The sequence below is a fragment of the Coturnix japonica genome, chromosome 5, assembly GCF_001577835.2.
Source record: "Coturnix japonica isolate 7356 chromosome 5, Coturnix japonica 2.1, whole genome shotgun sequence".
Classification (NCBI taxonomy): Eukaryota; Metazoa; Chordata; class Aves; order Galliformes; family Phasianidae; genus Coturnix; species Coturnix japonica.
Genome location: NC_029520.1, coordinates 29,238,674 through 29,263,454, shown reverse-complemented (window position 1 = coordinate 29,263,454; position 24,781 = coordinate 29,238,674). Strand labels below are relative to the sequence as shown.

Here is a 24,781-nt window from a genome sequence, read left to right as displayed (position 1 = left end):
TAAAAACCAGCCTTCTGTATTTTCATTTTTAACATTTGCTGCTTTTCAGTTGTGTTTACAATTCATGACACTCTTCTGGATCTTACTGTTGTATAAATAAATTTAAACAAAAAAAAAATGACTATGAGCAGTTGAATGTTCATTGACAAGTATGTGCATTTGCAGGAATTCACGTGTGAAAATTAATATTTAACTTTCTGCGGAATAAATGATTTATCTCAGTAACAGAATTTCCATAGAATTCCATAGAATTTCTGTTGCACTTTTATCCTTTACACTTTTATCCTTTAATAAATTCATGTTTCTGACTTTTCTAGAAGTAAAGAGTATGTGAAGATATTGTGTCTTCCTAATTGTGGAGAATTACAGAGGTGGAAGCCAGATATAGACGTACCATGTTTAACTTGCTTTGAATTATCTCTGTCTACCTTCTTAAAAATGTGTGCTCATCTGAAAGAAACAAAACATCTATGTGGTTCATACGTGGGAACCTTTTGTACGAATGTTGATTCCTCCTATTAGACAGCCAATCACATATTGTTTAATTACTAATTGTAAACAATAATTAAATTAACTGTAAATAATAATAACTTAAAAAAGGGGGCTTGTTATGACTCAAAGATATCTGCAAAGTAACATGACTGTTCACCAGCTGCTTCTGGTTCCAGCAGGAACATCGTGAAGTTAAGCAAAGAAGAGCACAAAGTGCATAAGACTGTCCCAAGATGCCAGCAGACGTCTTCTACTCAATATTAAATTTGGAGATATCTCTCCAAATAAAGCTGCACTGTTAGATTTAACTTTGAAGGACGTGCATCTATTCAAGGGTGACTGTATTTATAGATCATAATTTAAATTTTAGAAAACCCTTGGAAATCTGTTGTAATTTTTTTTCACCTCTTAGCAATCATTCCTGTTATCGAATCTTCCTGAGTATATGCTGGTCAGCACCTCGTTTCTTACACTGAGAAGCTATAATTCAGTCAGTAGGATTAAGTATGGGGCAATAATGAGCAGTTCATCCATTTTAAAATAAATCTTTCTAATTGAAATGAGCAATGATTATATAGCGACAACAATAGGAACAAATCTGCATGATATTAAGATGCCAACTGTGCTTGTTGCTTGTTTTCTTTAAGTTCTGACACATGTGATGAGTCACGTAGTGGAATACAGGTTTCTTGTTTTTGGCATATTCAGATTCTTGACTTTCTTTTCTCTTTTTTCCTTTTTCTTATTTTATGAATTCTTTGTATTTCATGCCAGCTCTTTTTCTTCTTCTTTTTCTTTTGAAATCTTTAATCTGCTTCAAAATATCTTTAGTTTTAACCTTTGAATGTTAATGAAATCATGATCCGAGGAATACTATTTTATTTTCCTTCCACTTGATTTTAATTTGACTATATTACTTATACACACAGATTACAAAAGATTACCCCAAGACTGATATTAGTGTAGTGTGTCAAGGAAAACTTTGGCTAGTGCTATAAAAATGTATATACATCTGTGTGTTTTCTTTCCTTATCTTGTATTTTGTATGCTAACCCTTCACTTGCACTTTTCCTGGCCTTTTTCAAGTAGGTAGCGGATCAAGTTAGGTCATGCAAAACACGATTGTAAGAAGAAAATTCCTGGCTATCTACACAGGCAGATAAGACTCCATTAAATGTTTGAATTCAGTTCACCTCTAAGATTCATTTAGAAAAGGTTTATATATATTTTTTTAATTTACATAGGTGTTCTGAGATTCATTACTTTGCAGATGACTTTGAGTCTGTAGAACAAGAACTTGACTAACAGTTCAGATACTATTTTTTTTTGTTTGTTTGTTTCTGCTTTCACCCTTAGAGTGAAATCCTGTTAATAGAATGGTATGCAATATTTATATATCAAGTAATTTAAAGTAATATGCACAGCAACTCAACACTATCTGCTCATAACACCTTTAATTAAGATCTCTTTCTCTTGCAGTTTAAATGTGCTTTTAAGACTTCCAGGCATAACATACAAGAAAGTATTAACACTTTGTTTCTATGGAGTCAACACACAGTAATTATATGTATTCTGTGAGATTACTGTTTTTTGTTGTTGGTGGTGGTGGTGGTTTTTTTGCTTGTTTGGTTTTTTCTTTGTCATTTGATGGACTTGTTTTAAATAACTGATATAACTGACAAATAATGTCTGATAACTTGGCATTGCTATTTTTGGCCCACTTGTTTTCCTTCCTACCTGTCCTCTCTTTCAGTTGCCTCTTGTATACCTTCACAGATGTTTGTGAATTTTTGGGTTGGTTTCTGGGTTTGTTTGTTTAAATTTATTTCTTTGTAATCTAAAATCCTTAGTGCGCTTTTTTTTTTTTTTTTTTTTTTTTTTTTAGTTCCTTATATTAATAACTGGATGTTATACCACTGTGAATTTACATAGAACAGTATCCATCAGAAGGTTCATATTGTTAATATGAAAGTATTAGCTCTGTCTTAGGCCATTATATAGCAAGAGATAAGGATTTTTTTTTTATGGAATTTCTTGCACCTGCTGTATCTGAAGAATCTGCTAGCAGTCTCTTCTACTAAATGTTAGCTGATTTACTATAAAATCAGGAAAAAACCCTACCATTTTGTAAATTGTTTTTTAAAAACAATCGAACACTTCTGTTGACACAGTTCCTTTTATGCTGTAGGATCTTAAAAGTCATTGGGCAATTTATTCCAAAGGCTAAGTTATCTAAGCAAGCATAACTGGAAAACTATTTCCTAATACAGTACATTTTGTGAGATACAGAGAATGAACTTGAACTTTAGTTAGCCTCTCAGGACACTTAACTGAGTTTCAAACATTGTTTTCAGGATGATGAGGTAATTTTGACTGTACTCACTGCATGCAGATGCACATCTGTTAGACTGTGTGGGAATTATGCCAAATTCCACTTATTAAGAGAAATACTTTTGTGATACAGTCCTCAAATAGTTGTCTGTGACTGCTGTTGAAATGACTAGAATGTGATAAAACAAATATCTCAAGCCTTCTACATGAATATACACCATAATGAATATCTTCAGTCTTGATTTCCAAAATAGATTGAAGTGAGTTTTTCTGAAGTGTGCATGAGTGCTTGCAAAGCTATTTAAAGTATCTTCTTCAGAAATGGCTGTTTAGGGTACTACCTTCATTTTAAAGAAAAGTGAGAGAAGAATATTGGAAATGTAGGAGTTCCAGAATACAGAAGGCCGCATTGTAGGTCCACAGACTCAATTAAAATGAATACATATGAGATATTAAAAAGATTTTTTCATATTAAATTGAATTTGCTATAAGTACCTTAAGTACTTAAGCCTGTAAGCTGGGAATTGAATGTGATAGAAGTCGGCGTGTTTTGAAAAGACTAGAGAAACCTGCATGTGTTGTTGTTTTTTCCAATAGTTAAATAAATAAAATTAAGGTAATATATGAAAATATGCTTGCATGGAATTGCCATGTTTGCTTTCTTACCTAAAAGAAATAAGCTAATGATGAGATAAATGCATGACAGGCTGTATTTGAGAAACCATGGCTACTTAGGATGGGGAAATAAAAATGCTAAATTGTCTGTAAAAGTTCAGAAAGAAAGAGCTTCTCTTTCATTCTGGCTTTTATAAGCTGTTGGCAACTTAGCCTGTCAAGAGCTGAAATGTACCTAATTTTGAGTTATATAACACTTGTTTGGAATTGTACATACCATCTTTCATAAGGAATATACTTTTCACTAAGTTACCTATGACAGAGAATGCTTTCTACTGTCAGAATTAACAATATGTATTTACTTTTGGGGGACATTATAGAAGATGCACCATTAAATCAACTAACTGATACACTGAGTTAAACAGAACATTTCTGAAAAATTCAGCCCATTACTGTTGTATGTGTTTCTTTTATGTGTTTAGTGACAAACAAGAAACCAGCTCAAGCATCTATTACGAAGGTCAAGCAATTTGAAGGCTCTACATCATTTGTTAGGAGAACGCAGTGGATGCTTGAGCAGCTTCGCCAGGTCAATGGTATTGATCCTAATCAGGTGAGTATGAACAGTTCTAGAAATGGAAACTGAGTTGTTGTAACTGATTTGTGGAATAAGTATCTTTCACTGTTCAAAAGGCAAATGGAAAAATAAGAGACAAGTTTAAGTGCAAATTCTCAAACAAGAAATAAGTTGGTGGAGTATATGAAATTGACTTTAATGGGAAAGATGAGAGGAGGCCAAAGCATGTAATCAAGATATTTACTTTTTTCCTCCCTGACTCATGTACTCTATTCCCTGCTCTGTCTTTTCTTTTAAAGAGAAAAATAAGAGCTGTGTTTGCCTTGCCTCCATCTATAAGCCTCTTGGGTTCCATTTTGGCATGCAGCTGTGTTGTAAGGGCAGTAAACAGAAGGAAAGAGAGGAAAGGTTCCTGAGGTTCAAGTTTCTGGAAATACTGTGAACCTTTCCCCAGGACAGTCCACTCCTCACATCCCTCCCCACTGATTATCCTTCCATACAAAGGGCTGTGGTGTACCTTAGCTATTACTTTCACATGACTATTGATTTAAAATAAATATCAATTCAAACAAATAAGAAACCCACTAAGTAGTTTTGGAACTGTTTCTAGAATTTTTGCCTCAAATATACACTTTTTTTTAAAGGTAGAATGTGCAGTCTGACTTGTTTGGGAAAAGTCATACTAACATGCATAGTCTTATAAAGGCAAATCTTCAGTAGCCAACCAGCAGATTTAGAAGTCAGCAATGTGACTAATATTAAAAAAAAAAAAAAAAAAAAAAAAAAGATTTACTGTGTTCATTGTACAGCAGAATGTATCTGGCTAACCTCCCTTGGTTTCTTCAGGGTTGTGCTCTTGAACATACAAATAAGCATCTGGTGCAACAAATTCAGTACAGTCCTGCTAATAAATATGAAGTTCTTTGGCCACTGCTAAATGAAAACCAGGAAGCAGAATTTTATTTGGATAAAAGGGATGGTGAAAATGAGAGTAATGATGTAGATACAGATACTTCACATAATCTGCAAAGGAACTCTGTAAATAGCATCTGGAGATATATTTGGTGTGAAAGTCCTATCAAGTTCTTCAGCTTAGACATTCCTTTCAGAATTGTATTTCTATAGTTCGAAGTGTCATTGATTCAAAATAGGATTTACTGGATTAGTTTACAAAATGATTTTTAGCAAATATTTCTAAGTGTATAGCATCTCTGCTTTTATATAATCCATTTATTTTGACAGCTGTTGCAAGGGACAGAGCTGTAGGTTACTTGGTTCTGGAAGTGCTCTTTTGTTCTTGTTATCTTGAGACGTATACAACACTATGATAATAAATGAAATTCAGTGACTAGGGCTTACTGTTTATTTTCATTCTTTGGGCAAATATAGAGACCAGAACCACATTTCCTATAATGAATCATGAAAGTATATTTTGGACTGAAAGGCTAAACAGCTAAACATATTTAAACAAAAATCCTTGTATTAATATAGAAGGCGAAAGTAACTATATATATGTAGCTAAGAAGAATTTCTTAAGAGATTCCAACTTCTAACAATTCAGTCTAAAATATTATTGTTTTCAGGTATTTCTTTTCTTAGCTGAACATTCCTCATTAAGAATATTTAAGAAAGTAATTCTTGCCTGTGTTTTTAACAAAAATATGCAAGAGAAAAAATAATCCTGGGGAGATCTGGTGTTTCATGATCTTTACAGGGTTTGTTTGTTTGTTTTTTCCAACATAATTGCTTTTAAATTTTTTTCCAAAATCATTTTTGAAATCTTTTTTCAAATCATTCATGAAAGTGGAATAATAACTGTGTATTCTTTCTTCTAGGATTCTCCAGAATTTGATTTACTATTTGAAAATGCTTTTGACCAATGGGTAGCAAACACAGCTTCAGAAAAATGCACATTCTTTCAGATTCTTCATCACACATGTCAGCGATATCTTACAGACAAGAAACCAGAATTTATCAACTGCCAATCTAAAATTATGGGAGGTAAGTAAATTGAAATTATTCAGTGCATTTGGACACGTAATGATGGTTTGCATGTGAGTTATTCTGTGTTTAAATATGCTTGTCTATACCTTGATATTATCTGAATATGTTAATCTGACAGTAATGAAATTGTAGACTTCACAGTTTGGCCATCAAACATCACTTCAGATTCTCCCAGTGTTTTTGCTTCTCAAAAGCTGGTTTAAGAGGTAATATCCACTACTCATCTTCTGAGAAGTCCCCTCCTACCCGGAGTAGAGGACTGCTCTATAAGATAACATCATACAATACTGCCAAAATGTGTTCCTTACTAGATTTCCTTTATGGTCTTTGAAATTTTATAAAATATCCTGAGTTGGAAGGGACCCATAAGAATCCCCATGGCCAACTCCTTTGTTGTGTTTTTGACAGAAATCTGTTAAGGGTTTTGTTACATTTCACAACTCAGTTGTATTCTAGAGGGCAATTTCCGATATTAGGCATCAGGTTAAGAAAAAGTAAAATCTGGCCACTATGTGGTAGCTTTACCATCCACTTCCCAAATAATAGAAATTACTTTCAGGGAGAATTTTCATTTATTTTACTAAATATTGCTTAGGTAGTTAAACCTTTAGGAGGGTAGAATTTAGTTTTTTCCTGATTTCTGACAATGATCTCCTTTTTATTGGCTCTAGAATAGGAAAGTTAAAACCTCTTACACTTTGTCCTTTCAGCTGGAATAAAATTTTATTTTTCTCTTTCAGGGAGTATGAAATTTGATGTTGCTAATCTGTCTAAGAGATCCACTTAGGTGTGGGTTTGTTTGTTTTCCCCTAGTAGGCAGTAGGCATCAAGCACAAGTATGCTGATCCTTACTCAATTATTTCTAGTAATTCTCCTCTGCTATAACACTAGCATAATTTCCTGCCTGCAGTGTTTTTGTTTTTTTCTTTTGCAATCTCTTTGTTCTAAAACACCAAAAGAAAACTTGGAGGAGAAATCATCTCCAGATGTGTTTCAGCTGCCAACAGGGATGTTACCACTAATGTGCAGTCAAAATTGTTCTGTCAGTCATTCCTTTAGTGTTGGCATTCTTTCAAACTAAGAGAAAAAAACACTGTATTTTCTTCTAAGCTTCCTTTCTTTTCTTCCTATTTCATGAATCTTCCCATCATTTTCAAAAGCTTTTGGTTTACATTGTATTTAAAACTTCAAAATGTATTTATCTAATTAAGATGTTCTTACTGCACTAAGTAAAAACAAACAAAAGACTATGATGGCAACTTAGAAACACTTAGTTTAAAACCTGTAGTATCAGAAATCCTAATGGAAAATCGTGAAGTATGTCACAGATTTCAAACTCATTGTGGCTGGAAAATGTAAAGCATCACTGTAGTATGCAAATAAATAAATACATAAAATTATATATATATATACACACACATTTATATAGATGGTATATCTTGACATAAACTAAATCCAGTTCTGAATTTATAACTTATTCCTTGCTCCTCCTATTAATTAACCAAAGCAATCAATTAAAAGCATTTTGAAACATCAGTGCAGTTAGTTTAGAGATGAAACATGTCGTACTATAGATGAATCATGTCACATCATCCCCTTATGATGGCAGCCCTTGTATTTTAAATGATACTCTTTTGCTTTTTCTGAGGAATGTACGCAGCAATTTCATACTGGATGGTTAATTTATCTTCTAATACTCCAGTATTTTTATTTTTTTAGCATTATTAGAACATACGCTTGTATAATGTTATAGATATTATAATAATATCTATATGTTATAGATATTTAAGTTATATATGTGTGTGTATCTCGTCATTATTGCTTATTTTCAGATACAACCCCCTCCCTCCCCCCCCCCCCCCCCCCCAAAAAAAAAAACAAAAAAAAACCAACCAAACAAACAAAAAAAAACCAACCAAACAAACAAAAAAAAACCAACCACTGAACATTTTCTCAACTGGAACCAAGGATGAAAGTAGTTTTGAAGGAATTGTTTACAATTGAGTCTTTTTGCCTTCCTAAAGGTCAGGAGTGAAGAAAGTGAAATTCAAGCTATTTATGTTTCTGCAGGAATTACCTAAGAAATTAGTCTTAAGTGAATAGTTGTCATCTTCTATGGAACTGCAGATCCTCTCATTTACTTCCTCATTTTAACTTGCCACTCACAAAAAAACTTCTTCCTAGTGGTCTGAGTCTTCATCTCCCAAACAATTTTTTTGCTTTGCTGTTTTCTGAGTATAAAGTAAGGATACAGTCTTCGGAGTTTCTCTACAGTGTTGTCTGAAACTTGATTAATGGCATTAGTAATTACAGTGATATTATGATCTGGTGAAAACTGTGGGTGCGAATTCTTAGAACAAAGAACAAATTCAAATTTTGAAAACAACATTCCTCCTGGTATTACCTTTTATTAAATATTTCAAGTTCCTCTCTTAGTAGAAGAGACTTATCTGTGCCTAACAGGAGATTTCTAGATAACGCTTTGTAGAAGTAAAGACAGACAGGCATTTATATTGGAGGGAGAGTGGTCTTATTATTTATAGTAGGAAATGCTTTTTAATTATGTATGTTTCTAATGTGTGGGTAACGACACTGGAATGCGTCTAATCTGAGGTGTCATTGTGCTACAAAGACTGTTAGTAAGTAGCAAAACTAATCGAAAACAAAAACAAACCTAAGATAAATTCTGTGCCTCTAATGATAAACAGTTGCTGCCACCTTCAGGCACTTTTTAGAACTGCAGAAGGAAGCAAGAAGGTGGAAATAAGGTGATGATCTTGCTTTTTGTTTGTTCTAAGCTTTGCCCTATAAGCTGTAGTTATTAAAATATCCTTTGAAGCCGAAATAAATATATCTTTGCGTGTGTAACCTTTTCTCTAGGACAACTGACAAGATTTCTTAGTGGATAACTCTTCTCTAGGAATATATTGCCAGTGTGGAAATGGTAATGAGTTTCTTTTTTTTTTTTTTTTTTTTTGTAAGCTATTGACTCATCTTAGCTTCAGCTATCAAGGAACAGGACTTCATGGTATTTTTATTAATTCTGTGGATTTAACTGAGAATGAAATTTCTACATGAAAAAAGCCAATTTGAATTCAGCTCTTCTGTCATATTTTAGAAATCAGCTCAGGACTGGAAGCTTTAGAATGTAGATTTCACAGAAGTTTTGCAGTTTGTCAGTAACTGTTAGCTTTAAAACAAAATACTTTGTGTTATCTGGATACATTTTATACATTAGAAGTGATGTTCATGAGTGATATATTTTTGGAATAAGCCATTTGAGACCGAGTAAATATGTGTTGGCTTCCTTCTTACTGTTCAGGTTGAATGAATGACTTCAGAAGACACATGAAATTAGGAATTAGGATTGGAAGGAAGACTAAAGCTCCTCCTGGCCTCTCTTCTTTCAAATATCTGATAGTGTTTTCACTTCATAACTGATAGTCACTGAAAAAATGTGTACCTGACCATGTGAGCCTAACAGACTTGCACTTGTAAATCAATTCTTTTACTGTGAATTAATGTGAAGGTACTGTGACAAAATTGATTTATGTATTAAAACAAATAAGCAAAAAAAACTATCACTTGTTTTTGATAGTATTTTGTTGTTTTGAAATATCTGAGACAGACTGTCACTGGTTTTTTTTTCCTCCTAATTACTAATAGCAAATTTTCTGGTCAGTAGACTTTTATTTGTATTGTAAACACTAATTTGGATTTGTCCTATTTTATATGAATATATTAAATTCAAGTATAAAACTAAGTTTAAATTTCTCAGTTTGGAAAAGAGCAAGAAAATGAAAAATAAGGAAATGATTCAAGTTAAGAATTCCTTTCCTTATATCTGATCCTCAATGTGATAACATCCTGTCCCAGCATCGATGCCAGTGTTTAAAAACATCAACAGAAGTACACTGGAAACATAGAAGGTAATTTTTTTTTATCAAATGCATCAATGATTTTTCAGTTTTACTTTTAACATTTGTGCAATGTATTTTCCAGTTTTTAATTGTTGATTTCTGATTTCTGTATTTTTCTAATTTCTGCAACTTCTAAACTTTTAGATTTCATTTCAGCAAAGAAAGGTGGGGCATCAGAACTGTACGATGATATTGAACCCTAGAAAATAATGTTTCTGAAAGTAATTGTTGAAAAATTATTAACAGTATGTCATCTTTTTAAATTTGAAATTTATTATTAGTAAGTAAGTTTAAGACAAGGATTGAGTTTAGAAAACAAAAAAGCACATAGCTTTGGCAAATCTTTTAATGCACTGCTTACATAAAAATATTGAAAAGATTGATAAAATAATGATTGTTTTCATCTGTAAATAAATAACGTACAAAGTTTGGAAGCACTTGTTCTTCTGGTCAAGAAAGTATTGTATATAGTAAGTATAGTAAGTATTGATAAGTAAGTAAGTAAGTAAGCCTTAGGAGAAGGCTCCGTTATGTGTATTCATTCCAGTTTACCTACTGGGATGGCAAGGCCCCTTAAGAAGGCATTAATTTATACTGGTAGATAAAGCAGTAAACAAACCACAAGTCTGATTCACTGTGACAGTTCTGTTTTCTTATTTGCAGTTTTTCTCTCCTTTGTAAATAAAATCCAGTTGGCTTATAATGCAGTTCTACTGAACTGCTATATAGCATCTGAAGTGCATTCCAGCACCTTTGAGCCCTATGCTTGTTTGCATTTTGTGTGCCTATGTCTCTGCTTTTGTTTTCTTTTGTCTTTTTCCTGAGAGGTTGCATTTAAACTTGTTGTCTGTTGTTGCTTGCAAGTTTCTATACTGTTGGTTAGGGTGGTAGTGGTTATTGTTTTTCTGTTTGTTTGTTTTTTAATTAAAGTTCTGCCTAAAAAATACTTCTGTGGAAGAAAATGAGCAGCCCATGAAAATGAAATTGATGGAGAAATCGGTTTCTGAATGTCAGTCACAATAAAAATCTGATTTCAGGAGAAAGCCTTGTCACAGTCTCACCCACAACAAGTTTGTGTGGTTCCACTGCTGCAGTTCAGTGAACATGAGATATCATATACTCCATTGTAAAAGGTTGCTATATTATGATACATATATATATGTGTTGCTAGATAACAAAATATAACTGCACGGACTCACAAGCTAGTGCTGTCACTGATAAAAACTTTGTAATATCATTGAAGTATTCTTGGGAGATGATATTTGCTGTGTATCCCTAAACAAACTTGCTGAATAATAATTAATTTGATGGCCATTTCAGAATGCTCAGTTTGCTATGACAGTAATTTTTCTAGGATACAATTTATTGATTTCATGTCTTTGACTTCAAAGTATTTAAACTCACTCATAAAATTCAAAACAGGTTGCCTTTGTACAACTCTCTCTCATTATAGACTTAATGAATTGTATTGCTTCTGTGCAGCTGATGGAACCTGACATGTTGAGGGAGAAAAAGTTTGATAGGGGGCATCACAGCTTTGATTTCAAGGGGCAAAGTCTGATCAAATCTGAAATAACAATCCCTAAAAATACCTAGCTTTCCTATTTTTGAAGGAATAAATCAGCAGCTGGTCCAAATTACTTAACGACCAGTTATAACTACTAATCCTGGTAAATCTTGTGTTGCTATCAGACTATGAACTAACTTGGTGAAGTTATTGGTCTCATCTCTGTGTTCCTGTAGAAACATTTCTTTGTTGAAAGGATGTATAGCTGATGAATTTACACAGCATTTTCCATATCCTCTTCAATTCCAGACCACCAACAAGATATGATATCAGAAGATTTCTTTGATTCTTTGGGAAGGCCTCAATTTAAATGTGTGCATGCACTTATATGAACAATGTCTTCTGTTTCCAACTCCTCTCCTTCCCTCCCTCCGAAGGACTAATGTTAAAATGATGCTTTATAGCTAACTATGGATTTCAACAGGAATTTGGAGTTCTCTCAAGTGTTGACTTAAACTTGCATTTAGGGAAGTCATTGTCTTTTTTACTTTAGCAGGTTATATAGTACTATGAAGTTCAACAATACCCTTCAGATTTCCCCTGCCATCCTGCAGGTTCTTAATTTACTGTGAACGTCAACTCATTTTATTTTTTCTTTGAATTATATACTTTGGACAAAATACTGAATTAGGTGCATGTATTAAATGGAATTAGTTGTATCTGATCTACTAAATCTATACTTCAAAATAACATGCAATATTTGCCTGTGTTTTTCTATTCAAAGTTACTCTGAACTATCATTACCATTAAACAGTAGTAAAAGATTCATTTGTGTCAAAAGAAGTGACCTACCCATATCAAAGCTGTGGAAACTAGTGAAGTAATACATTAGAGATCACTTATTCTGATACCTACTTTCCCAAGCAGGTTCAGGTTTTTACAAAGCTGAAAACATTGATCTGTGCCTTGAGAACACAGGGGTTTTGATGTTGTATATGTGTACAAGCTAAAAGATGTGACACGTCTGTGCTAGTACTGCCACCTGCAGCTGAACACTCATTTGTTTGATTAAATTCTGATCTGCTTGAAAATTCTTGTTTTCTGCTCAGGCTATGGCCTTTTGTTCAATATGAATTTTCTCACTGTGAAAATAGAACTTACAACTGCAGATTCAAGGGATACAATGGAAATGTCTAGTTGTAGTATAGGGAATCTGCAGAGGTGCTCCTAATCTTGGAAACAGTTTTCATGCAAATTAAGAACTTTATACAAAGAAAATTGTCAAGATTATTATAAGACTGTCTAGTATTTCTGAGTCTAAGATTTTGAAGAATTTAGATATAACTTCTTCAGTGAAGGGAAGTTATTTTTTAATTGAAAATATAACTTTTCAGCATTTTTACCTCTCTCAAGACCTTCAGTTTTAAATAGATGCTTTAATGGTGCAATGGCTTTGTTCCTGGATGATGAGTTCACAGTCAGTCAACAAAACATGAAATAGTTAAGATTAAGTCATTCTTTTTAATTAAAGTCCCTATTTCCAAATTTATGTTGAACTTGTAGGGACACCAGCATGTACTAGTAAAAATAGTACACATGGGCAAGAAGAGTAGATATGCTGTGTTCATGAATTTTATACTGATCACTGGTACTCTTTTAATCTTACTTCATTTAGTAATGCAAGTCCAGTTTTATTGCAGATCAATAGGAAGCATAAATAGCTTGTTTTCTTATTTCTTTTTAAGTTGTTTTGGTGTGATACACAGAGCTTCTTAATTACTGATAATAATCTCAGTTATTTCCTTCTCAGAACAGAAGATAATTGCTAAATACATGCACAATTAAAAATTAAATGCCTGTGTTCACAAGTCAATTACTGTGAAGTTTTACCGCTTATGTACTTATAAAACCTTGGGTTGAAATGAAATAGTTTTGACATGATTAATAGAGAACATGATGAAATTTTTGTGAATGTATGTTAAAACAGTTCATGCGAACTACAATAACACTATCTCAGGAGACAAATTACTTTAGTAAATCAATTAATTTCCATGTTGGTTGATGATAGTGTCTGTATATCTTTAAAGTACCGTGTATGCTGGATTAAGAATGCACCTTTTTATGCCTTCTCTGACATAGTTTGTGATTGTAAGAACAAAAAACCTAAAAATGAAGTTGACGGGAACTTTGGTGCTTCCTGGAAAATGTTGTTTCTTTGGTGTTTCTCTTTATCTGGAATTTAAGCCTCCAAGATAACTGGTCTAAGGGCACTCATACAAAGTCCGCTGTTTCTGCACCTTTGGGCCTGATGCATGATGTGTAATTACACAAGTCACTTACTGAATTTTCTAAGGAAAAAAGAGGAGTTTAATTCCAGAAGTTTAAATACTGCTGCAAAAATTTAAAATGAAAGCTCTGATTTGCTTTAAAAAAAAATAAAATAAAATTACTGGACTGTATAGCTATTAATTGATTTGAAAATATGAATGTTAAATTCCTTTTCAGATGATAAGACAATTTCATATAAGACAAAATATCATTGAAAATGCTGTATTAAAAGCTACCCCATTAAGCCAATCATTTGAACAAACAAAAATAAATTTGTAGTATGTTTGTGTTTTTAATAGCATATTTGCTGTTGAAAAATACCGAATTAAACCCAGTGTCCTTTTTTATTTTAGTATCATATAAAAGTTGACCTAAACATACACATTCTGCTTATTATATGCATAATTTCATAACATTTGCAAGAGGACTAAAACACTACCAAAATATGCATAGGGATGAACTGATGTTCTGAGTTCCTTTTTAAAAGAGGCCACTTGCATATGGAGGAAGGGGGCTAATGGCAGTTTTTGCATGTCTACTTGTTTATTTTACATATTTTTTAAGTGGTTCTGTGCACCTCAGTTGGTTGAAATAAATTTAAATTATTTTCATCTTAGTAGATATAGTTCAGGCAGTTTTGGTGTTCAGTCACAGAACTAACTTCTCCAAAAATTTGGAATGTTGGTAATTACTTCCTGTAAAGCAGCTTGAAAGTTTTGCAGCTTGTAGGAAGAATTTTATGTGATAGGAATTCAGTTCATAGGAACACTTCTCCAGTCAATCTAGTACAAATGTTACTATTTAGAGATACTAATGTAAGAACAAAGTGTAATCATTTGTATCAGAAACCACCTACGTGTGCTCTAGGAATAGACTGATGGAATTCAGTAGACTACTGAGACATGAGTTTTTGTGTTGATCCCATACAGAATAGGATTGTTTGTTTGTTTGTGTACATTTCAGGTCAGCAATCTGTTAGCTTCTATTCCCCAACAAGTTTTAAGGCTTTAGATAACTATGAGTTTTATGAAATTCTCCACATACTTTGTTTCACTGGAATTCTGTGTAAGTTTTCTGACTGCAACCACACAGTTGAGTGCTTTCTTTTAAAAAGCTAGCACTGGTTTGTAGAAGAGGTACAAGAGGCCTCAAATCACTCCACCAAATAAAGCAAAAAAAAAAAAAAAGAAAGAAAAAAAAAAAAAAGAAAAAAGGAAACTATTTCCAATGCAGTATTGCCTAGTATGCCTGTTTACAGGAAATGTGACCTGAACAAAAGCCAAAATAAGCTTCCAAGAAAAATTAGTGGAACTGGCTTTAAACAAGCAAGCTATGAACAAAGTAGCAACTGACTGAGAAACAGTGAAGTAAGAAAACATACAGTATTTAAAGTGGTTTGACTGATTTTATAACCAGACTTCTCAGGGGCTAAACAGAGACTACTGGAAAAGGTGAAGTTTCACTTATGTCATAACAAATGGCAGCTCAAAGTATTCTTAGATATTCATGGTCCTAGTTATAATAACAGTTTTCTAAATGCAGCTTCTTTGTTCTGTGCAAAAATGAAGAATTCTGTAGATGTTCCATATCTCATACACATTTAATTTTTAATTACTAATGTGTGTAGAATAAGCAGCATTTATAGACGTGTAATCAGGAGGTCAGCTTGGTATTTCTATTATTGATTCATCTTCCATGAGTCAGCATATGTTGGATTGTTGGGTCTTCCCTGTACCTCCATATAGTTCTGTTTTAGTTGATTGAAATTGCAAGGCAGTTATTTTTCTCAAGAGTTTATATGTCTGTAGTTTGTACTGTTGTTTCATAGGCTATCTGGAGCAAACTCTGGTTTCACTACTCAGTGTTTGTTTGCTGTTTCTAAGGAAAAAGGTATTATCTGCAAAATAAGGCTCAATTGATCTTTTGTTCTTGATTTTACTAATTAAACTAGTAGCAAAATAATCATTCAATGTAGTGTTTGGGAGCTATTTATTAACCTACAATTATTCTTAAGTGACCACGCCGCTCAGATTAACAGTAAGGGTAATGTAAGGTTTTGTTGATTTATAGTTGTCTTTGTATGTCCATAAGAACAACAAGCTCTGTTTTAACAAAAATTTACTATGCTGCTCAATTTTAGATTTGAGTTCTCAAATTGCTGTTGAGCTAGTTTTATACTTTTACCAGCATAATGAATTTGAATGTTACATATTTATGTTTAATACTGTGAAGAGACTACATGAATATACTGTTCAGAGGCAGTTCAGAAAACTAGCAGTGCCCTTGATGTGCCCAGTATTTTATACTCTGCCTGCTCTACCTGTATTGACTTCCTGTCATTCACATTGACTTTGTGAATGTCTACATAAGTAATTACCATAAGGTAGATTAAACTTCAAAGATTTTGCAGTTCTATTGGAAGACATCACAGAATTTTCATATCACCAATTAGGGGAAAGCTGATATTTTACTCGTCTTTTTTGCTGAAAAGGTTAAAGCGTGGTACGTACATTTTTGTCATATGTGAATTTTAATCCATACCTGTTCATACTGAAAATGTAGAACACTGGGTGAGGAGTTTTCAGTTTGTAAAGTTGTACATATAATAAACATTCTTCAGCAATTCCTCCACCAAAGAAAATAAGCTCTTCTATTGAGAAGCAGTATATAAAACAGAGACTGGAATGAATGTTTAGAAATGGTAAATGAAGGGGAGAAATTCAGTTCTATCAAACCCTTGTAGAAACTGCTATACTATATTCCAGAGAAGAAAAAGATAATGTAATTAACAGATTTGGATGGTGAAGCTAAGGGCTTAGATGATATTAAACCTTGCTGTAACTTAAAATATGATCTGCTAAATTAATGAAGTTATCTCATGAAATCATGACCAGTACTTCATGTGGACAGTGTATGAAGCATGACATTGAATGACTGTAGCAATAGTGTTTGGATGGACTTGTATGTGAAAGTTGATTAGGGTGATTATATAATATGGAAGACAGTGGTTGAATTTATAAGCAGTGTCCTTCAGAGATATAGTTCTCAAGCACAGATTCATGTTGGGTGAAGAATGGCTTGAGAACAGCCTTAAAGAGATGGATTTGGGAATGTCGATTGATGAGAGATTCAACATGAGCCAGCAATGGGTGCTTGCAGCCCAGAAAGAGAACTGTATCCTGCGTAGCATCATAAGAAGTGTAACCAGCATGTCAAGGGAGGTTATTCCGCCCCTTTGCTCTGTTTTTGTGAGGCCCCACCTGGAGTATTGTGTCCAATTCTGGAGCCTCCAACACAAGAAGAACATGGAGCTGGTGGAATGGGTCCGAAGGAGAACCACAAAGATGATCAGAGGTCTGGAGTGCAAGTAATGTCCTCTGCAAGGACAGACTGAGATAGCTGGGGCTCTTTGGCCTGGAGAAGAGAAGGTTCAGAGGAGACCTGATAGTGGCCTTTCCAGTACCTGAAGGGGGCCTGATAAAGCTGGGAAGGAACTTTTTACAAGGGCAGGTAGCAACAGGATAAGGAGAAATGGTTATAAACTAGAAAAGGGTAGATTTAGACTAGATATTAGAAAGAAATTCTTTACTGTGATAATGGTGAGATACTGGAACAGGTTGCTCAGTGAGGTTGTGGATGTTCGCTGGACAGGGCTTTGAGCAACCTGATCTGGAGGGATATATCCCTGACTATAGCAGATGATCTTTAAGGTCCCTTCGAACCCAAACCATTTTATGATTCTTTGGAACACTGTAACTTTTTCAAAGAAAGTTACTCTATATTAAGATGAGAGCATTTGAAAGAAGCTGTACATTTGAATCTGTGTAATGGATTTATTAGAGTAAATTCCTGAAATACTATAGGAGCATAAGGCTTAAAAAAACAACACATAGTTAACCTTTGTCCACTGCTTCCTTATACTCTCCAAGTATTACATTGTAGCACGTTTTTTGTTTGTTTGTTTGTTTGTTTTTACAGCTTACAAATAATACGGTTTCATTTAATACAGTAACTAATCCTACCATCAAAAATGCAACTAGATGATAAAGTGGCAAGTGATGCATTCACTCTAGGACAGTATATATGAAAACATATTTAATATGAAACATACCGATATATATGTAGTTGTTCTAACTGCTTATTTTGATATTGCAGGAAACAGCATACTCCATTCAGCTGCAGACAGCGTGACAAGTGCAGTACAGAAGGCAAGTCAGGCTTTGAATGAGCGTGGTGAGAGACTAGGTCGAACAGAAGAAAAGACAGAGGAACTGAAAAATAGTGCTCAGCAGTTTGCAGAAACTGCGCACAAGGTAAGATTTTGGTGGAGTAAGGCTCTCAGTAGGTAAAAGGCATACACTCCTTTATTGAGAGGGGAGGAACGTGTTGAAAGAATTGCAGTCACTGCGTGAGAAATAAAAGTCTCTTTTCTTTCTCAGTGTCTGAATGGAGATAAGCCCTGTTCTTCAGGGGTCAGTGCTGGGACAAATACTCTTTAATATCTTCATCAGTGACATTAACAGTGGAGTTGAATGTGCCCTCACCAAGTTAGCTGATGACACCAAGCTCTGGGGTGCAGTCAACACACCAGAAGGACAGGATGCCGTCCAGAGAGATCTAGACAGGCTTGAGCAGTGGGCCCAGGTGAACCACATGAGGTTCCTTCCAACTCTAAGGATTCTGTGACTCTTTGTTTTTTACTTGAGTGATTTCTGCTTTTTAACTTCTGTGCATGGATCTGTAGCCAAACTGCTTGGAGAAGAGATCAGAACTTAATATAAAAGGTTACATATTCCATCTTGGTGGATAAAAGGATTTTGGCTTTATTGTGCTTATGCCAAACAATCCCTTTGGATGAGTTGCATCAGGGGATGTACAAGTTGAATGTTATGAAGCATTTCTTCTCACAAAGAGTGTTAATGCATTGGAATAGGCTGCTTGGCAAAGTGGTGGAGTAACCATCCATGGTGGTTTTGAAGGGAAGTGCAGATGGGGCACTGAGGAACAGTGGACGGTAACAGTGTTGACAGACTAGATTATCTTAGTGGCCTTTTCCAACTTTAGTGATTTTATGCACTTCCAGTAATCCGTATTGCATTTCTAGTATATTAGTGCTAGAAATCTTGGATTGTTACCTTTCAGATCTATATGAAACTCTCTCTTAAATAGTCACGAATACAGAACATCTTCATTAAAAAAATAGTTGTCATCTTTCTGAATGCTTATTAAATGTAATATGGTTTTTGCAATATTTTTAATGAAAATATTTTCGGTACTGTTTCCCTAAGCCTTAAATTGCATATACGAGGTGCAGTAGATCTGCAATTTTGCATCTGTTATCTCACAAAAATGCATAGGACAGCTACCCCACAGTGTATTTTGTTGGGAAGACTTGATTTCTGGCAGAAATGGTGAATGCTTTGAAGCAAATCTGAGTTTTTGTTTTGATTGCCTTGTAACAGCTAAAGGTTGCCTTCAGTAAAAAATAAAAATTGTCAGCTCATAATTAATTTCATCACTATAGTATTATGACTGAATAAGAATTTCTCTTACAGCTTAATTTGTGAATGTCTGGATTGTACTTTGGCTATGTCTCAGGCTATTTTAAGATATATACAACCTTGTACAGATGGTGGAAGATTCATGGCATGGGAATGATCTTTCTAGCTTATTTAAAATATATCTTAGTCACCTGATGGCAGAAAAAAATAAATAAATTAGTTTGCACCAGAAACAGTATTGCACCATATGGACTGGTCTCACTTATGTAAAGTCTTGAACTTTTTTTAACCTCCTTTCTCTCTGAAAAACTGCAATGCTGGTGGGTAATGGAGAAGGTCAAATTCTGTATAAAAATATTTGCTGTCACATTTGCCTACTAAAGAATGATTTTCTTGAAAAATCTCTGATTTTTAGAGTGGGGAAAAGAATGTGTTGTTTGGGCTTTTTACATGTTGAAATGTTTACCCAGTGTATCTCTACAAATCAGTCTTTTTAAAAACAGTGTTTGAGTATAAAAGGTTTATGTCACTTGAATTTGAGTCATTTATTGGTCAAAGCTTCACTGTCTGGAAATGAGGAAATTTTAACCACATGTACTGATTTTGGTTTCTGAATAACTTCCTAGAGGGTTTAATTGTCTCATCTTGTTATACCATGCTGTTATTTACAGATATAATTTTAAAAATTATATGGAATTTAAAACAAAGTTCTTTATTTGATTTGGCAAAATCAGCTTTTCTGAAGATTTTATATGGCATTTACTTCACCTTAGTATTGCCTTATCACTCTTATTACAAGTTTTCAGTCCATTTTTTATTAGTTGGAAGTGAAATATTCAGTAATTGCAGAGGCAGAATGACAACCCTTATTTTTTTTCATGATCATGCCACAGCAGAGCTGCTGAACATGTGTTTTAAATTACTTGTCTAGAATTTCACATTGGACTTAATCCAAATAATTTGGTCTACATGACTTTTCTTCCATGTGTGTCTCTATTTCTGGATTCTTGCTTATACACACAGCCATCATCATATATAGCAAAACAATAGAACACTGGGAAGCACAGCTATGAAAGCTGATAAATCACTTACTCCATTTCTCTTTTCTTTCTTTTCAGCTTGCAATGAAGCACAAGTGCTGAGATACTGCCCAAAGTTGAAATATTCTCGAAAGAAACTGAAAAAAGCCTAGATTCAGCAGTTTTGATGGGAGATGAAGATTTGTGTGACTTTTTCCTTCCAGTTCAGTGGAGATGCATTCTTTCAGTTTCTGTGCATGAAAAGATGTTCCTTTTCTACCTTTTTTTACTTACATTTTGTTCCTCTTTTGTAATATTGCGACAAAATCTTGCAGTACTTTGTACCTGTATTTCCATTTATTACAGGAGCTAAAGCAAACAGGGGAGCTGGACCAAATGACAAAGTTGATCCACATTAAAATAGTAATATTCTTCCACAGTACTCCTTCCTGGCATTGTATAGAAGAGTATTTAACTAAGTGCAGACGTGCATGAAGAAATAAAATACAAAGAAGGGGTATACGTTTCTTGATTTTATGTAGCATCAGCAGAATATGAATGTTGGAATTAAATGCACGAGGATTTAACCATGGTGGAGAATACTGTCTTGGGAAACAGAAAATTTGTTTAGCCTACCCAAAGTAGAAAGTTTTGCATGCGCCATCACCAGCATTTGGAAGGGCATATCTGAATTTCATAGAGGAATCTGTTTCCAGTGCTGCATTTTGAATATTTCAATTTAAACTCAAGATGGATTTTTTTTGAAGAGAAAAATGAAAGAAACATACAGTGAATCTATGTACGGGGTTTCAAAATTGCGGAAAAAAAAGAAAATGATTAATCTATACATATAGCTGTGCCTCTAGCAATGTGGTGTAAAATAACATCTTTTTTTTTTTTTTTTTTTTTTTGTGGTGGTGTTTTTTTTAACCTGTTCTTCTCTAGCTAAAGACAGATATAAAGGAGAACACACCATTTTCCATTTTCCATGTCACTGGTCATTCATAAATATTACAGTAAAAAATTTAGGGAATAGTCTTCATTGATGAGAACTACATTTGTCTTAGTTCATCATCTGATTTTCAGATTAGAGGCTTTTAAAAAATTTGTTGGTATAATAAAATCGTACCTTTAGTTTGAGTATTGGTTTTCAGTTTACATTATCACTGGAAGTGTAACATCCTGCTTCATTTTGTATTCACTGTATTCAATCTGTGCATTATTTTATTTTACAAAGACAAATAGGTTACTCTTTTTTTTTTTTTCTTCAAAGCTGTTTTCTTAATATTTTCATAGCATTCAAACATGCTTCTGAAATTAAATAAGAAATCTTAGCAGAAGTTTTGGACTTCATCTTCTAGAGATGCTTGCACTTTAAAAGCAATGCACTTCAGAAACTTTTGTCCTCATTTTACTGGAGAATCAGAGAGCTGCCATTATATGAATGCACTTTGGCTTCCATTTTCAATGTAGAATAAGATATTTCCATTGTTTATGACACTTTAAACAATCTTAAGTCCTCCAAGCAGTGCTCGAATAAAGATAAAATTTTCTGTGGGAATTAAGAATACTTTGCTTACCACAAGCTGATGTGACTGAAGTTCTGGCTTGAAAATATTCCTGTTGTAAAAAGATGTTCGTCTTTAGGAAAACTTAAAGACATGACATTCTTAAAGCTGCATTCAAAATGTACATCTATTTTTTAATAATTTAAGAGGTTTTGTATGACGCTCATTATTTAACTGCACACAGGGACCTGACAGTGCATATATTTGTCATCCATGTAGTAACATACAATCCTTTAGACAGATTTAGCATCAGATGTAGCAGTTACCTCATCATGCATGGTTAAATGTAAGGGAATTTGGCCAGCTCTATGTTACAAGTTTGAACAGGCTCATTAGCAGCATGAGCTCTGCAAACTCAGCCAAGCCACTTACAATTAATACTTACCCTAGGAATGTAGTAGCACTCCGAATGCTAATGTAGTGAGTATGATTATTTCATTCAGTTAGTCAGGCAGACAGTCTCTGAGTAGAAATTAAATTTTTGGTAAAGGCAAAATGTTAGGCTGTTCTTTAAAAGATAAATTCAGTCTAGGAGTGCATATTTGACCACTTATCTTCTGTCATCCTCTTTTCTATTTTTCTTTCTTTTTTTTCTTTTTTTTTTTTAATATTATTTTTATGGTAACTTGGGACTCTTCTTGATAGAAAGATGGAATAGATTTTGAACTGCTACCATTTATGAGTTTGTCAGAAACTCAGAAAAAAAATGTCAAAATCCTATTAAATTGATAAGAATTAATTGTCTAAATTCAGATAAAAATGTGATAGATTTTCAGACTTTTACATTAATTTCTGCTGAAAAGGGTCACAGTTGCACTGCTAAGTTCCAGCTCTTTTGTGAGTTCAACTGCTCTAAAACATTGCTTTAATCCCAATGACAGTTCTTCAGGTTTTTTTGTTTTTGTTTTTTTGTTTTTGTTTTTTTGTAAATCCTCCAGTTAGTAGTATTGTGTTATGTATCATAACTCAGGGCTTTTATCCAGCCATAAAAAGCCATTTACTATCAAAATTCTGATTAACTTAATATTACCAAATGAAGGAAAAGGGGGTTATTTATGTATTCACTTTCTTCTTGCTGTTCATTTAACAACAAGACTTGGTAGTTTCTAGAAAAAAAGAAAAAGAAAAAAAAAAGAAAAGAAAATGAAAAAAAGAAGAGAGAAAGAGATGTATAAATGTCCATGCAAAGATAAATCTTATAGCACTGTAATTTCCTCTTGGAAATTAGTTTGCAGTGTATACAACATAGTGTTATTAGATAGTGATGTACATAACATATACTGTAATTCAGGTTAATGTTTCAAATGAAAGAATGTATTTGTAAATTGTAACAACATCAATAGTTTATCTTTTTAAAGTTCTGCAAAGAAAAAAATGCACTGCTAGACTTGAAACTACTGTGCTGCAAATTCTGTCTTAATAGTTTATCTTTGAGTCTAGAAAAAAGTTGTGCGTTATGTGAAATATTAACAATAATGTGCTCTTTTAAAAAGTGTTCTTAAAGGTTGGTAGGTTTTGCTATAATTTGCCAAAACTGTAATAGTTGCTGGTATCTATGTAACCCATTCTTCAAGAGTTCTCAGAGATGTAGAAACTTTGTGCCATTCTGGGGAAACAAAAAGTGGGACCTGCTCTCTTGAGTAACTACTGGAAATCCTACATTTTTTGCTGTTGCTGTTTTTTTGTTTTTTGTTTTTTTGTTTTTGTCATTAAATACTTCAAGTGTGGTCAAAACAAAACTGTCCTTGGATTATTTTTGTTGTGTATTTGAAAATGATTTGCAAATAATGCTTTCTTTCATCTTACTCTAACTTTCTGTTCAGTTCTGCTGGAAATATAATTCTTCTAGTGTCCACTGGAATGATGAAATCTGTTTTTATGAAGAATACTATACTAATAATTTTTTTAAAACTAACGGGAACTAGGTAGAAGAACATTCCAGACCATGCTTAACACAAGTAAGTATTCTACCTAAATGATTTACAGGATAAATATAATTGTTGGTTTTATGTTTGCTGTAAAATTCTTACTCACAAATTGTTATTGCTACTTCTGCAGGCAAATTTTTATCAAAACAAAAGAAATTAATCTTGACCTATGAGAATACTAAACTATGAGGGTGATGTTCTATGAATACAGAGAAGCAATTCTATATGTTAAAATGAGGGCTGATTGTAGAATTATAATCAAGTATGAACTGACTCTGCTTCTATCTCATTTTCTTTTTTTTTTAAATAATATCTTAGGGGTCCTAACATACTAATCTCAAAAATGCCCTGTAGACAAATACTATCAAATGATTGAATTGCATTGCTTTTTGGGAAAAAATCACTAGAATGCTTGTCATCAATCTGCTATTTAATGCTGTATACATGCTTAATGGCTGCTGCCTATTTCTATAAAAACTACAACACAAAAAGCACAGTGTTAACACTGTATGATAGAGTGAATTCTGAGCTATTAAACACTATTTTTAGCATAGTCATCACCATTAGCTGATTCATGTGAATGAGCTGATTGAGATGTTATTCTTTCATTTGTGATTTGACAACTGTAGGTAGCCATCTGGAACATGGCTTGTCTTTTGCATCCCTCACTAATGCTGAAATGTGCCCACTATCTCTCTGTACCAGCATCCACTGTCTCGTCTCCAGAAATGTTTAGCAAGTATTGATGTGGGTGCCATTTTTTTCTGCATGGAGGAATTAAATGACACACCTTTGCTTTGTATGCACTTTCATGTCAGACACCTTTTTTTTCAAACTGTCCCTCTGCTGCCATCTGTTAAGTGGCAAGAAATTTTAAGAGAGTATTAGTGGGGTGGTTCAACCTCTACTACGATACCAGCAATATCCACGTCTGATGATTCAAGCCAGTGTGATAAAATAGGAGGTATTACTTTTGGAGCAGCCCTTGTAT

At 33.6% G+C, this 24,781-nt stretch overlaps 1 protein-coding gene across 2 annotated transcripts in view; it reads left to right on the top strand.

The window, feature by feature from the left end:
• STXBP6 (syntaxin binding protein 6) overlaps nucleotides 1–23,615 on the top strand; it is a 69,013-nt gene extending 45,398 nt beyond the window's left edge. The window contains exons 3-6 of one of the 2 annotated variants that reach the window (XM_015864904.1): nucleotides 3,921–4,051; nucleotides 5,851–6,016; nucleotides 17,930–18,087; nucleotides 20,394–23,615. In XM_015864904.1, the coding sequence (XP_015720390.1) occupies nucleotides 3,921–4,051; nucleotides 5,851–6,016; nucleotides 17,930–18,087; nucleotides 20,394–20,417 (479 nt within the window). In that variant the 3' untranslated portion in view covers nucleotides 20,418–23,615. The remainder of the gene's footprint in view (nucleotides 1–3,920; nucleotides 4,052–5,850; nucleotides 6,017–17,929; nucleotides 18,088–20,393) is intronic. The other variant, XM_015864903.2, reaches the window with a different exon arrangement.
• The last annotated feature ends 1,166 nt before the right edge of the window (nucleotides 23,616–24,781 follow it).